The following is a 14,396-nucleotide window of genomic DNA, read 5'->3' as shown; positions in this document are numbered from 1 at the left end:
AATTCCCTGCTGTTTTATATTTTGTTTTTCTATTTTAAATGACGCAAACAAGGGCCAAACTTGTCTTTTTATTTTTTGTAAAGAGTAAAAACTTTAGTCTGTCAAACGGTCGGCACGTCAGCACCAAAAAACGGCAGCTTTTTGACCGTAACTGGCCACCATTTTGGATAAAATCTTTGTCTTAATGTTTGTGTCCTGCATTGAAAGCCCTGTCTGATATTCCTGTCAATTCCTATAAAGAAAACATTGCAGTTTTTCTGGAATTTTGCTCCTTGTGCGAGGGCTTATCATATCTTGATACTTTTTGGTTCATTTTTTTTATCCATTATAGCCCACAACAAAGGTCAGGGATTTGGAAAAGATTGTTTGTAATCGGCCATTGTTTTGTTTTCTTATTCCCGTGCGCCCTTCCCACCACATTCCAACCTTCAGTACCAGGCCCTTTTTTTATTTATTTATTCTTTTAACCAGCCAGAGAAGACTTATCACAAATTCTTGGACATTCTTTTTCCCCCCCAATTCATATGAATTCATAGTCATCAAACTGGTATTTCGCTGTCATGATTTTAATTGCCTTTAAAAGATCAATCAGCCGGAACAACCTTGGAAAAAAAACAAACAAAAAACACCTAACATTGGTTATAGAGAGCAAAAAAAAGTAAAGCCACGTTTTACAGAACCAACATTTATCACTTTATACAGTAAGTATCCAAAAAAATAATGTAGTCGAGTTGGCATGTATACAAACAAATCATTGGCGGTTGCACTTAAAGAGTTAAAAAAAAAAGTATTTGTCAGCCCGTGCTTTTAATATTTTTGCCAAAATTTTGATTTTTTTTTTTCCTCCCACAAAACAATTGTTTTCCCAAAAATCCCAACAAAGACATTCATGGGTGTAGGTGGTGTGAAACACTACATACATCACTGCAATGTGCGGAATATTAATTAGTAAACTGTAAGTCAAGCGATATAACACAGAAAGGTTTTATTTTTTTAATAAGTGGTTTTCCAAGTGTGAATTTAGAAAAAAACCCATGTTGACATGATCTTTTGTTGCTGATTGGTCCCTGATTTTTTTGGTCTGGGACTATTTGAGACAAAACCAAGATATTCTATTTAAAAAGTTCAACATGCATTTATAGGCTGACATATTGAGAAAGTATTATTTTAATGACAAATCATCACACTTTGAAAAGCCACCAATTAAAGGGAAAATGGAATCATTGAAACATTTGAAAAATCACATTTTGTAGATCACTTTTTTGACTCATTGATGGCGATTTATGTCCAATCTGACATCGCCGTCAATGGTCATAAAACATCTCAGAATGCAATTTTTTTTAGTCATTACAATGAAAAAACATCAAAGTCAAATCACATTACTGAAGTATACGTTTCGGTTATATTTGCGAATAACAATATGATACATTTATGCGCGTTTCCACGACGACAATACTGTAATATAATACGTAACATGCTGGTCTGACCCGACGACGTCAAGCCATTCAAAAGCAAGCGCAATTAGAAAAAAAAAAACAGTTTGTTATCAAAGCGTTTTGATAAAATAGTCCGAGTGTGTCGTTTACATGCGCTTTAATATCCAAGTAAAGGGCTCTATATTTCATTTTTGTTAAACTTGGAAAAAACATAAGTATACTATTAAAGAAAAAAAAGACTTAAGGCACTTTTCTAAAAATCAAAAAACCTTGTTTGGCACCGATTTAAGTTTTTAAGAAATTTATTCCGGGTTTGAACCCGCCCGGCTGGGCTGGATTTACCCGAGAAGCGTTAAGTGCACTAAATGTTAGTAATAAGTAGAAATAAGGGGGCGGCCCGGTGGTAAATGTTAGTAATAAGTAGAAATAAGGGGGCGGCCCGGTGGAGCCAGTGGTTAGCGAGTCTGCCTCGCAGCTCTGGGGCACGGGGTTCGATTCCAGGTGGACTTTGTATGGTCTCCCCGGGCCAGTGTGGGTTTCCTTTTTGGGACCCTAGTGAGGATGAAGTGACTTAGAAAAAGCAATGTGTTGAGAAGTAGAGATAATATCTTGTCTGTATTTAATGATCCAAATGTGTTAAAGTGTTGCGAGTGTAGCAAGCAGTAAGTGGGAAAGGTCCACGCGGACATTTTTTATATGTTCATTTTGATTGCCTGCTTAAAACAATGAAGAAAAGAAAAACAAAACCCACATCTAATTCATTTTTTGGCTGTCTCAAGTTATCTTTTTTGAAGTATAGTCCGCAACAGATGGCACATGCTGACTGGCCAAAATGGACCCAAAGCAAAAGCCAATCAAATTGCCTTTCAAAGGAAACATACACACACACCCATCCACATAAGGACACTATTAAAATGTATGAATTGAACAATGTTTTGTGGCGTTGTTGAAAAGTATCAGTTAAGTTGATACTGGTGAATAATATGTGTAGGCTACTGTCTATTTTGGACTGTCATAGACCCCAAAACCCATGTCTATCCAATGTATAATGTAGCCCGTTTGCCGTTTTAGTCGTCCCAAAACCAACAAAATAAGCTTCCCAATGACTGATTTGATTTCTTTTTGTATCTCACAGGTGTGAAACTTTGCAGGTGTACCTACTGATGTGTTTTTCGCCTGTTTGGCCAAGTGTGATGTTGCTTTGTTTGCTTTGTTCCATCTTAGCTCACAATGACAAAACCAACCAAAAGGAAGCTGGAGCGCTTGTGAATATGACCCCCCCAAGTTTTTCTCTCCAAGCCACACACACAAAAACACACACACAAACAAAGCACATTTCCCCCCACCCATCAGCCCAACCAAAAAAAACAAAAAAGCAAAATCAAATATGGCATCAAAAGAGGAAATAAAACCATCCGAGAAAATGAGCTCATGCTTGTCAGGAAACAGTAAAAAGCAATTATTATTATTTTTTTTTACAGTTTATGCCGGCAGCAAAGATGTTATTTGCCACGTTCTACTCGTGGAACATGATGGGATTGGCCAAACCCAAAAGCAGCTTTGGTACGTGGACAGAGACGATCTCGCCGATCATGTCGGGGAAGGTCACCTTGGCTTGAAGATTCTGAGATCGGCAAAACAGGTCAAATGTAAACTGGTGAAGCTTCTTTATCGTCTGAAACGGAGGGGAAAAAAAAAATGATAAGAACACCCATTCAACATATTCTGCATTGGCAATAGAATTGTACAATGGTGTATTAGGGCCCAAAAATAGCATTACCAGATTGCAAAATTGCAATATAGGGTCATTCGATTCAAGTCGTAGAAAGAGTACAAAAGTACAACTATTTTATAGTAGTAGTAGTAGTATTGGTACAAAAATTGTACCAATACTATGAGTCAAGTACTACTACAATGATATTTCATTGGGCCCTCACACTCGCTCGTACAATTCCCCCCAAGAAGTTGTCGTTTTAGGCCATTGCATGTAAACTCACAATCTGAAGGGAGTCCATCAGTCGCGTAAGTTGGTACAATCTCTCTGAGCTGGCATCCACGCGAGAGCATACCAGGCGGCCCAGTTCGTTGATGTAGGTGAGCCGCAAATCGTCAAAGTACTTCTGGTCCTTCATCCCCTCCACTGGAACTGCAGCAGAAAACAAGTTTTTTTTATTGACAAAATAAGTGGGATATTTGGACACAAATGTTCACTTTTTAAAACTTTCCCTTCCTCCAGGTACTCAGGATTTGGTAATCAGCCTTTGTCTGTCTATCTAAACCGTGTGTCTTTATCATCTGCCTCGTTTTTTATACTCCATGGCGAGTTACCACCATGTTCCTGGTGTCTTTGGTCAGGTTTGGTTTTGTGATCTGATTTCCAGAGCCTTGTTATTTTTGAAAGGTTCCTGTCTTAAGTATTAAAGTTTTGTTGGAGCAGTCCACATCCTTGCCTCCCTGCATTTGGGTCCTAACTATGACGCCACGCCATCATAACCTTCATTCCTACAGTCAATTTGGAGTGTTCAATCAGCCTATACCAGACGTGGAAGGATAACGATTGGAAAGACGGGATTGGACCAGCCGCTTTCAACGCCAAGCCACCAGGTAAAAAAACTAAATTTGAAATCTTCCATCATTGTCTTTGTCTATAGTAATCACTCATTTTCAAATGAATAGCATTTCCAGCACATGTCAAAGAAAACATCTCTCCAACTATTTGGGAAGAATATGTGGCACCATCCAAACGATTTGGAGCGGTCCAAATATAAACTAATTAATTATGAGGTGGTCTTACTGATACTGAAGAGGAGCAGGGCCTTCATGCAAAGAAACTCCTCCTGGGTGACCTGCAACAAGCCAAACTCTTGCGACAGGCGCCTCATTCGAATGCAGTGCTCGTACATGCTGGAAACGTGCATCCTGGTCCTGGAAAGAGAAGAAGAAGAAGAGCAGTTCTGGATTAACAGACAGGCCGGCCTGCAGGAAAAAGACTAGGTAAGAGGTGAGCAGGCAAATTGATTAAAGTACTAATGGCAGCGGGAGCCAAGCAGCTTTTCCTATTAGCCGGGAGAAAAGAGCACCAATTGGGCATTTCCCATTCTGACGAGAAAGCGCCAAGTGAGTGAGCGCCCCCATTAAATCATTTTACTTTGCTTGGCTTGCATTCACAATTTGGAAATCACCACACGCTTTGTAAAAAGTGGACCGAGTTCAGCTAATGGGATTTCGCCACTTTCGGAAGGCAAAGTGATGGAACATTTTTTTTTTTAACCCTCATTTTTTTGCTCAGGCGGACCAATCTCGACCTACGATTGGACTTTCCGATGGACGCCGATGCAAAGTTGCACACGGGTTTTAATGGACACACGTTAGGCCATCAACACTGGCATCGTGATGTCATTGAGCGCTACGAATGAATCGTTCTGGTCAACATTACTCCCGCCCACTTTCACGTCCCGGACCAATCAGGGGCCAGCAATTACCTAGAGCAAAGTATAGTGGTTTCTGGTGAATTTTCCGTCTCATTACAAAGACCGTGGCGTCTTTTTGTGCACCCGGACTTGGCGGCTAAGAGAGCGTTAGTAAGTAGCGTTGGGGAGCACTTCAGTCCATTAACAAGTAGTGCTGAGATTTCTTTGAAATGGCCCAAATTACCCAGCTTCTCCCAATTCTCGCGGCTCCACCAGCAGCCGTAATTGGCGCCTCCAATTTGAAGATGCTAATCCTCCAACACACCTTCAAGGACAACTGAGTCATCCGTCTTCTATGCTCAACTCTCAATTTGGGGAGTTAAATTTACTCTTAAATGTAGTTTGGTGACTGGCAAGCGCTTAGGTGGAGCCTAATGGAGTCCCAAGAGGACCATTTTCATCAGCTAAATTCATCCATCCATTTTCCATCTAGTATTTGGCCTATTTCTAATAAGAAAGAAAAAAATAGATAATGAAATCCAGTAACTTATGCAACTTTCTCCATTTGAATTTTACACTGTGGCTTCCCAAAACCATACATTACTTGGCTTATGTGTTTTTTGTTTGTTTCTGCCAAGGTCCTTTCCAATGGTCTCCGATTCCAAAGGAGTTTTGAGAAGAGTTGGAGGATTCCATGTTGAGTGCTACTAAAACTCCAATATTCCTCAACTCACAACAAGCCATATCACAGTAAGTAGTCCAATTTTACCAGTTTGTGCCATAGGGCTTTTCCTTATTTGAAACTACAATGTCATTTATACACAAAAAAACATTGAATTGCGTCTACTATAGAGATTCTTATCAGGGCTATTGTAACAATTCCAATGGCCAAAATACTAATATTACAAGGGTTAGAATTCCAACACCAATAATGTCACTCATCATAGTAATCTTGACTTTAATCCTAAAATTTAGAGGACCACAATGAAAAATCCTATCATTCTCTGATCGGCGTAAACATAAACAAGGGGAAAAATGGAGAAAGATATTTCAGAAAAAGATTTACTCGTTGAAGACGAGATCGGGCGCGAACCACAGCAGTCTGGAATCAGCGTTCTTGAAGGAATTCCATCCCATAGCGAACACCAATACGCCCATCCACGAATGCTGGATGACTGTCATTTGATCGTCGTCGTGGAGATTGCGGAAACCTAAAAGCGTGGACAATGATAAAAAAAAAAACAAAGTTGGATCAGCCGCAAATTCTTCAAAATGTCTGTGATTATTTGAAGGCCTAACTGACCTGGGAGTCCTTTGGCCCATTTGACCACTTTGACCAGTTGTCTTTCTCCCAGTTGGTTGAGACTGGTGAGCAGAGTGTCGGCCGAGTCGGGTACAGTGTAATCGTGACCCGCGTTGACCACCTCCGGTTCGATGGACTCCAGCAGGTTGACTAAGACCATTTGGATGTTGGACTGCGGGTTGGAATTGAAGGACAAGCTGGGGAGACACACTGTTGTCTCCTGAACTTGGCACTCCTGTTCTTTGGCTATTTTTGGTTGGGCAATCTTTTTCAGTTTGCGCGCTAGCAAGGAGAAACAAATGAGCCAATCAGTATATTTGCTTCCTCAATTGTGGTCTAACAAAAGGATGATCATTTAAAAAAAATCCACATTTTCATTGTTGCTTTAAAGCCATTCTGGTTGTGACATCACAACCAGAATGAATGATCATAAACACCTACCTTTATAAACTAAAACTAGCGACGTACCAACAACAAAATAGAAAAACTTTGCTTTTCTGTTTAGATTTTTTTAGTGGGCAGGGCCAAGTCGGACCCGTGATTGACATTATTGGATGCAATTTGAGTTAAAGACAGTCTGCTAGTATTATTTATATATCATCATCAAAAGCCTTTATTGTCATTATACAATAGCGCATATAACGAAATTGGTGTATTTATGTGTATATATGTGTGCATATATATATATTTATACTATTTCACCAATTTTGTTATACACGCTGTTGTATGATAACAATAAAGGCTTTGGATGATGATATATAAATATATATATATTTGTCCCTGTTGGGCAATTATTTCAAGCTCTGGGAAAAAACAGCCTTGAATCTTTTAAATCAATCCAATCAAAATAATACCACCTGTCGCTACTTTTTCTAGCCTAATGAATAATTTAGGCAACAATAGAAAAGCTCATTTTTTCTAATCTCCCAAGTAATTGAGTCATATTGAAGAGATGAGTCTCATCTGGTACAAATATGGATGTTCTTGCTCATCCAATCAGAGTCCTCTTGCCTATCTTTAAGTCTCTTTTAGCTTCCCTGTTCAAAGATTTACTCGTTTTTTCTTCCCAAAAGACAAGTGCGTCCACAATTGAGTAAATGGCGGCCATTTGCATGAAATTCGCTTTCATCCTCTGCCAAAAAAGCAGAAATAAAATGGCACGTGGACAAAGTGCACCACTGAAATTGAACGCCGCCGCGGTTGACAGCCCCCAATTACCTCACGCCGCTTATTAGAACGCCGCTTCCTCAACTCGGTCCGCGTTCAATCTCATTTTACTCCAATAACCGCAATAAAGGCGTCCCACGTTCAATCATCGTCGAAATGGCTTAAAATGGCCAAAAAATGGCTTGAAATGACTTTCAACATGTTGTCAGGTAGCCAATGGAATAGCTCCCTCTCGTGTTGATGATGGGGAAAGTGATAGGTCGCAGGTTGAACTCAAGCTTATTGTGCAAACCACGTTCCATCCTATTATAGATGTACAAAAACTGGTCAAAAGAGCTTTCATCCCTTTATAGTGCAAAAAAGATTAAAAGCTATTTAAGGACACTGTCATAAGGGTTTTTTAATGATGTGTATACATTTCGTTTTTTTGTGCGTTATGGAGACGGGCAAATAGGAAGAAAAGGGAAATTTGAAGTTTCCTTCCTTGCTGTCTTCCATGAAGTTTGCAAAATATTTAATTTGTTGACTTTTCAGCCCTGTTGTCTTGCCGTCAATGTTAATTGCGGGGCTGATGTGAAGCTTATTATTAAACACAAAAAAGGGAAAACCTGATGAAGATGGCGGCGCCGTTCAATCAATATTGAATTGTCACTTTTAGACCCGATTTAAGCCGGCTGAAAATCAGCCAGATATGAAATTAAAACTTTCCATAATACATATCCAAATGTTGATCCCATGACAAACATCCAATCCAAATGCCTCATTAAAAGTTCCCGCTGGCAATTTTCCCTTCATCTTTTCAATATTGATTTGTTAAATATATACTTTGCGCAGACGGCCAATAATGAATCCAACCGGGATGGAAAAATACGATAGAACGCAATTTATATCCGATTGAGCGACAACTTTTTGGGGAAAATTTCTCTTTTTCCAAGTCGTGATAATGTCTTACTTGTTCTTCATTTATTCAAAATGGCTTCCTAAACTACACAAGCAACTTTCTATTCATCCTCCAAATGCAGCATCCATATCTATAAAAATAAAATAAAATAAATCAAGCTCCCTCGCTCGTATTGGAGGAAATAATTAACATTCCGGAGAATAATATGGAATTAATTTGATGGTACAAATGAAAGCATTTGAAACGCAGACTAGAGCAGATGCCAAACCAAATTCGTCAAATCAAGCGGCGTTTTTCTGAAAGCGAAAGAGACTTGAGGACGCGCACGACACGTACCGACCGTTCTGTCGTGAGATATAAAGTGATGACCTCAGCTGTGGCCTAACAATGCTACGTTGCTGCACAATTAGGGAGCAAATTTTCCTCATTGGAAAAATTATGAATCATGCTTGTTATTCGCTATGTTTGCAGGTTAAACATGTTTTTAAATGGAAAAAAATCGATGCTGATTTCTCTCTTCATTGTATGAAAATGACCAAATTTAACAAAAAAATATAAACAAAAAATAACTTGGGTTTTTTGAAGGCCAGAAATATATATGATATAAAAATGATAAAATTAAATTAAATTATATAAACCAAAAATATCTTTTTTTTAAATAAAGGCCAAAAATCAATTGTTTAATGAATCAAATCATCTTTTTAAATCTAAAAATCTATTTATTTAGACTGCTAACTCTCCATTTTGTGGGAAATGCAAAATCTGTGCACGCCATTTACGTTTTTTTTTGCGCTGAGGGCCATTGGATACTTTTGCCCAAAAAAATCACGCTGCGAACATCTCGGAAACGTCCTTTTTAGCCCCGGGTTTGGCGTTTTCCCCCGACCAATCACTACATTAGACGGCATTCGGGCTCGGCGGCGAGCGTCCAAATTACCGGCTAAATTTGTGCGTCAGCTTTGTGCCTCTTGGACAATTTTCACGGTAAACCAAATGCGAAAATGGAGAGGAAATTGAAAAAGAGCTAATTGAGTCGACTACACGTCATCTCGCCGCATCGGCGGCCACATTGACGGGAAGTCCAAGTGAATCAAATAGGTGAAAATTGCACGCCATCTCAGTCAGGGGGTGCTTGATGGCGGCCCCCCATTGTGATAGTTTTCCCTCGTACGCGTAGAACTTTTGGCTCCATGTCTAACTTGGTTACCAACATTGTTCTAGGTTGAAATTAAATAGGCCAATTTTTTTCGGCCATTTTTTGGCTGGATTTTGGCAAAGTAGGCGGATACTTGCGTATTAGATCTGCTCTTTTGCAGAGCTAAATGTTTAAATCCAATAGACCACATTGGAACCATGTGGGGACTGTTTAAATAAAAATAAAATAATCCTACTGAAATAGGTTAGGAAAAATAACATGGCCCCCAAAAAACATGGCTCATGCCAAACCCATCATTCAAACTTCAATTTGACGAATAACTCGCCTGTTTTTCTTGTTCACATTGGGTCAAAGCGAACGCCATTTTTCATGTCATTTGACATTTTGACATTTGGAGCTTACCTCCCAGGGTCATCCCAGCTTGAAAGCACTTCCTCAGCCTACAAGACGGGCAATTTTTCCTCCTGAGTTTGTCGATGGTGCAGTCGTTCTTGCTTGCGCACAAGTACTTCTGCTTGCCTTTGGAGAAAGACCAAAGAAAGCCCAAAACGAGACGCCGTCATTCATTCGTTCGCAATAGAACCGTAAAGTTTACGTTCTTTGACTGGTGTCTTTACCTTCGGCGGCTCTTTTGAAGAAAACCTTGCAGCTTCCGCACGTCAGGGCGCCGTAGTGACACCCGGACGCCTCGTCCGAACAAATCAGGCAGGATCGCTGGGGAGGGTAGAAGAACTCCATGGGGATCATGTGATCTCTGCTCATCTCAAACCTACAAATGAATGAAATTCTCGTTAATAGTATCGGGAATCGTCAATATTTTCCAGGATATGAAACCCATTTGGTTTTAATTGCTTCCTCAATCTTTATTTGTCATCCATTTTTCCGTTTAATGTCAGGTTGTCATGCACGGCCGTGTCCTGGACAACCGGTTCTGGCACAGATGGTGAATTATGTGTATTCGCCAGGGAGTTCAACATCACTGGGAAATCTTGGGGTACCTTTTAAAATGTTCATTTAGTACGTAACATATTTCACCTTATCTTGGATTTTCATCAGTTTAACCCACAAGTGTCAAAGTGGTGGCCCGGGGGCCAAATCTGGGCCGCCACATCCTTTTGCGTGGCCTGGGAAAGTCAATCATGAGTGCCGATTTTCTGTTTTAGGGTCAAATTATAGATTAGAGTATAGATGTATATTAAATATCCTGATTTTCCCCCTTTTAAATCAATATTTGTCATTTTTTTATCATTTTTTTGTGTTTTTAGTTCAAAAATCATACAGTAAAATCTAAAAATATACTAAAAAGCTAAAATAAACATTCTATAAAAAACTGAATATTCAGGGCTTTTAATCCAGTTCATGTATTCAATATATCACAAAAAAAACACTAAATATTATATCTAAAATGATCCCTTCGTCATCTTACTTAGCCAAAAAATTGCTTTTGAGGATTTGGGAGTGGGAAAAAAAACTTCACTGAGTATATTAAAATATTATGAGTTATTGCTTTGACTTTGTATGTTAACTCCAGTGTTTTTATTGGGATGTTGTGGGAATTTTGTTGTGCATTAAAAGTGCAGCTGAGGTTGGGGAGGCCAATAGTGGGAGAGAGAACTGGGATGTCGATGTCGGGCCGGGCAGGGCAGGATGCGCCTAGCGTCAGACTTTTGGCGCAGACAGAACGGGAAAAACACACCCAAACATAACCACTACTCCAATATAAAAAGTTTACAAGTCAAAGAAAGCAAGCAAAAACTCTTGTAAAAAAATTATCAAAGCAACTCTAAAGGACAAGACAAACTCATCCTGACTAGAGTTAAAAGAAACGGGAGGCAAAAACTAAGTGTAAAAATGTGCGCCGAGTGACGGCAAAGATCAGCCAGGCAGATATCTCTCCCAGGAAAAAAACATCCAGGAAACCCTTCCATCCCATTACTAGTAATTGTGCGCATCTCAAAAGAAGACAATTCGTTCTGTGGCTTTTTTGGTCAGGCTTTTAAACAGGGGAATCAACCCGGGAACCAGCAAGCTATTTTGCTGTTTATTTTGCCTCCAAGTGCGATCCTAATTGTTTCCAATTCTACTACAAAAAGTTGCACAGTGAAAGTGTGCTTAACACTTCGTTAAATATTTCCACGTCTTCAGAAAAAGGGGAAAAAAGACTAAAATTACGACTTTTGGTTCACTTTGAAGGCGCTAGCTGTTTTTGTAACTCAAATATACGCATTTTTGGGGGGTGACAATCTAGAGTATTACAAAATATCATTAGAAAAATTATTTTGCTTCAAAAACTCAGATTTTTGTTTATGTCTGAAATCTTTTAGCAACAAAATTGTGTTTTAGGCTTCTTTTTTTAAGTCATTTTACATTCATCTTGCTGTAGATTTGAAACACCATGTAAATATGACTATTGTAAACTCATTGGCAGGAATTGATGGAGACAGATGTCCAATCCATTTGAAGTGATAGGGGCTGGCTGGCAGAGACCATTTATTTTATCGCCATCAATGTCACTGAAAATGAACGGGTTCATAGAGTGCAGGATCAAAGTCTTTCAAGGGCAAGTTTCTCACTTTGATTTTTTTTTACATCTAGTCAAAAACATGTTTGTGTTGTGCCATAAGTTATTGTTTTGTTTAATGTTAAGAAATCGGGCCGTAAATATTCATTTGGCTTTTCCGCTCGTTCCGCAGCTGGCTTTCAGCGAGGAGCGGTCGCGGTTGTCAGTCAATCACAGGGCGCAATCGCCAAAAACCATTCACACTCCCCATTTAAGAGTCTACAATTAACGTCTTGCGTCTTTAAAGAATGTCCCAACTGGCAGGAGGACACAAAATAAGACAATTTGCACATATGAATTAAAACATGCATGTCATGTAAGGCCAAATGTTAAACACTATAACATGAAAGCAAAATAGTAAAAGAGCATGTTAAACAAGTTTTATAGAGTTGCTTAGTTCAAAGTCTTAAGCACCCATTTTGGCCTTGTTTAATAATCCATATTTATTCACTGGGATTTAACTGAAATTGCCCATAAAATAAAATAATTGAAAGAATACAATAACCTGTATTCTGTCGATTGTGGCTTATTATTACCTTTTGTATTCATGGTTTTATATTACATTAACGTCAGTTACGTTATGTGTACACAATAGTACAGCAAATGTCTAAATCAATGACAAAATGGAATCTGGCATGTCAACAACCCCCTTTTAATAAAATATAGCTTCACAATACCCAATAAATTTGATTTAATAAACTTAATATGTTGGAAGTGACTACTATAATTAAATAATTGCTCGTGTTGCAGCCACACTGTGATGTTGTAATTTCCCATTATTTTTTCGTACCGTGAATGAACATGGAAGTAGGATGACATTTTGACACATATGGTCTAATTAAGAAGATGCCATGTGTTTACCTTGAATCGTTGTAGGGCACATCAAGCCAAGAACCATCTTCGTTTTTGATATTGTTGGCGTAAGAGGGCATCAACATCCCGCAAGCGGGGTACCATTGATCGCTACGTCCGGAGCTCCCCTCGTAAGGCTCGCAGATGAACGCAGCTGTGGCGTTTGCGGCACTCGAGGCGCTGACTTGCGGCGTCGAAGTGCACTGCCTGGAGCCCCAAGGCGGAGAGTGGAAGCGACTCCCTTGGCTGTAATTGCCGACCCACGGAGCCTCATCGTTGGCGTCCTCGGACTTGACCGCCGTGGATCTAAAGGGCTCCAGCGCATACCCGGAGGCGGCGAGCACGCAGGAAGATGAGGGCTGCTTGTAAGGTCCCGTCAGGCGCTTGGGGGGTCCCACATCGTGCACCGTGGACGCCGTGAATGTGCAAGTGGCTGCACTCGAGCGCTCCAGCTGCCTCGAGGGGAACTCGCTCACATCTCCATGTGGGAAGTTGGAGTGCTCCGAAGAGGTCGGACCGGAGCCCGAGCTCGAGCCGGAGCAGGACTCTTGCCCCGATCGGGAGGACCTGTACGCTGCAGCGGCAGCGGCGGAGATGGCTGCGGAGGCGGCGGCGGCTGCTCCCGCTTGGTAGTAGCACCCGGAGAAGGGACGGACGTGATCATCGGACGCGCCCCGGGGCAGTGAGTGCACCTCTTCGCTGGTCAGCCCCATCGACACGGACACGGCTTCGACCAGCTCCCGGGAGCTGCTCTCCGAGACGGTGGGTCTAGCACCGGGGCGAGCGTCGGGGGGAACGTCCAGCAGGCGGCGAGATGCCTGAGCCGCCTCGACCAGCTCTCGGCTGGACTCGGAGACGCGGACCAGGGCCGATTCCTTGCGGGCTACCGGTGTCCTCTGACAGCAAACGCTTCCATCGTCGTCATCATCCCTCGAGTGCCTCTGCTCCACTCTGGATCCTGCTGACTTTTGGTCCAAAAAGCCACTCGGGTCCGACTTGGGTGACACGTCCTTGTCCCCCGCTCGGCGTAACAACTCTCTGCTACTTTGGATCATGTCCTCCCCCCAAAAGTGGTCCTTTTTTAGGGAGAAGGGGGGCATTGACCAGGGAGAGGAAAGCGAACTTTTTTTGGGGAGGCGTCCACGGAAGAGCGGAAAGGAGCCGCGATCCACGTCAAAACAAGACCAAAGTGAGTCTCGCTGGGGGGAGAAAAAAAAGAAGCCCCTCCAAAAGTCTTTATTACCGGTTTTGCGTTTCTCTCACGCATGCAAACGAGGCAAGGATCTGTCAGTCAGTCAGTTCGCCAGCCAGTTCCCCAGCCAGCCGCCTTGGTGAAAAAACGTTGGCCGATTAGACTGGCTTTTTGAACATGCGCCGATTAGACAGCCCTTTTCTTTTCATTTCAGATTTGAGGGCTGTCACACACATGCATGCAGCGCACACGAACACGCACTAAAAAGACACAAAGCAATCCTTTGGATCAATGAGCTCCTCTGAACGTGCTTGTGTAACTTTAAATAGACACAAAGTGGGTAGGGCAGTTATACATCGCATCTCACGTAGTCTTCATGGCTCTTATTAGGAAATTCGGAGGATCGTGGGGTTGCTAAG

The 14,396-nt window shown here is 41.1% G+C and overlaps 1 protein-coding gene and 1 long non-coding RNA gene across 3 annotated transcripts in view; one reads left to right on the top strand and one right to left on the bottom strand.

Annotated features, from left to right (window-relative positions):
- Positions 1-550: 550 nt before the first annotated feature.
- Positions 551-14,272, bottom strand: LOC144212395 (androgen receptor-like). The gene is made up of 8 exons (XM_077740228.1): positions 12,795-14,272; positions 9,991-10,142; positions 9,776-9,892; positions 6,150-6,431; positions 5,913-6,057; positions 4,231-4,361; positions 3,434-3,582; positions 551-3,111 (listed from the first exon to the last, which is right to left on the bottom strand). Exons 1-8 carry the CDS (start codon positions 13,883-13,885, stop codon positions 2,953-2,955), a joined length of 2,226 nt encoding a protein of 741 aa, XP_077596354.1. The 5' UTR covers positions 13,886-14,272; the 3' UTR covers positions 551-2,952.
- LOC144212397 (uncharacterized) overlaps positions 12,781-14,396 on the top strand; it is a 34,672-nt gene continuing 33,056 nt past the window's right edge. For both annotated transcript variants that reach the window (XR_013329760.1, XR_013329762.1), the window contains exon 1: positions 12,781-13,974. This is a non-coding gene — a long non-coding RNA (uncharacterized LOC144212397). The remainder of the gene's footprint in view (positions 13,975-14,396) is intronic.

This window comes from Stigmatopora nigra, chromosome 19, assembly GCF_051989575.1.
Source record: "Stigmatopora nigra isolate UIUO_SnigA chromosome 19, RoL_Snig_1.1, whole genome shotgun sequence".
Lineage (NCBI taxonomy): Eukaryota > Metazoa > Chordata > Actinopteri > Syngnathiformes > Syngnathidae > Stigmatopora > Stigmatopora nigra.
Note: the sequence above shows the minus strand (reverse complement) of the source record. Positions and strands in the feature narration are given on the sequence as shown.

Coding starts and splice junctions, on each gene's coding strand:
- LOC144212395 (XM_077740228.1), bottom strand. CDS start 13,885: ATGCCCCCCTTCTCCCTAAAAAAGGACCACTTTTGGGGGGAGGACATG. Junction 10,143..12,794: donor GTGCCCTACAACGATTCAAG/GTAAACACATGG, acceptor ATTCATTTGTAG/GTTTGAGATGAGCAGAGATC. Junction 6,432..9,775: donor AGCTGGGATGACCCTGGGAG/GTAAGCTCCAAA, acceptor TCTCCTTGCTAG/CGCGCAAACTGAAAAAGATT.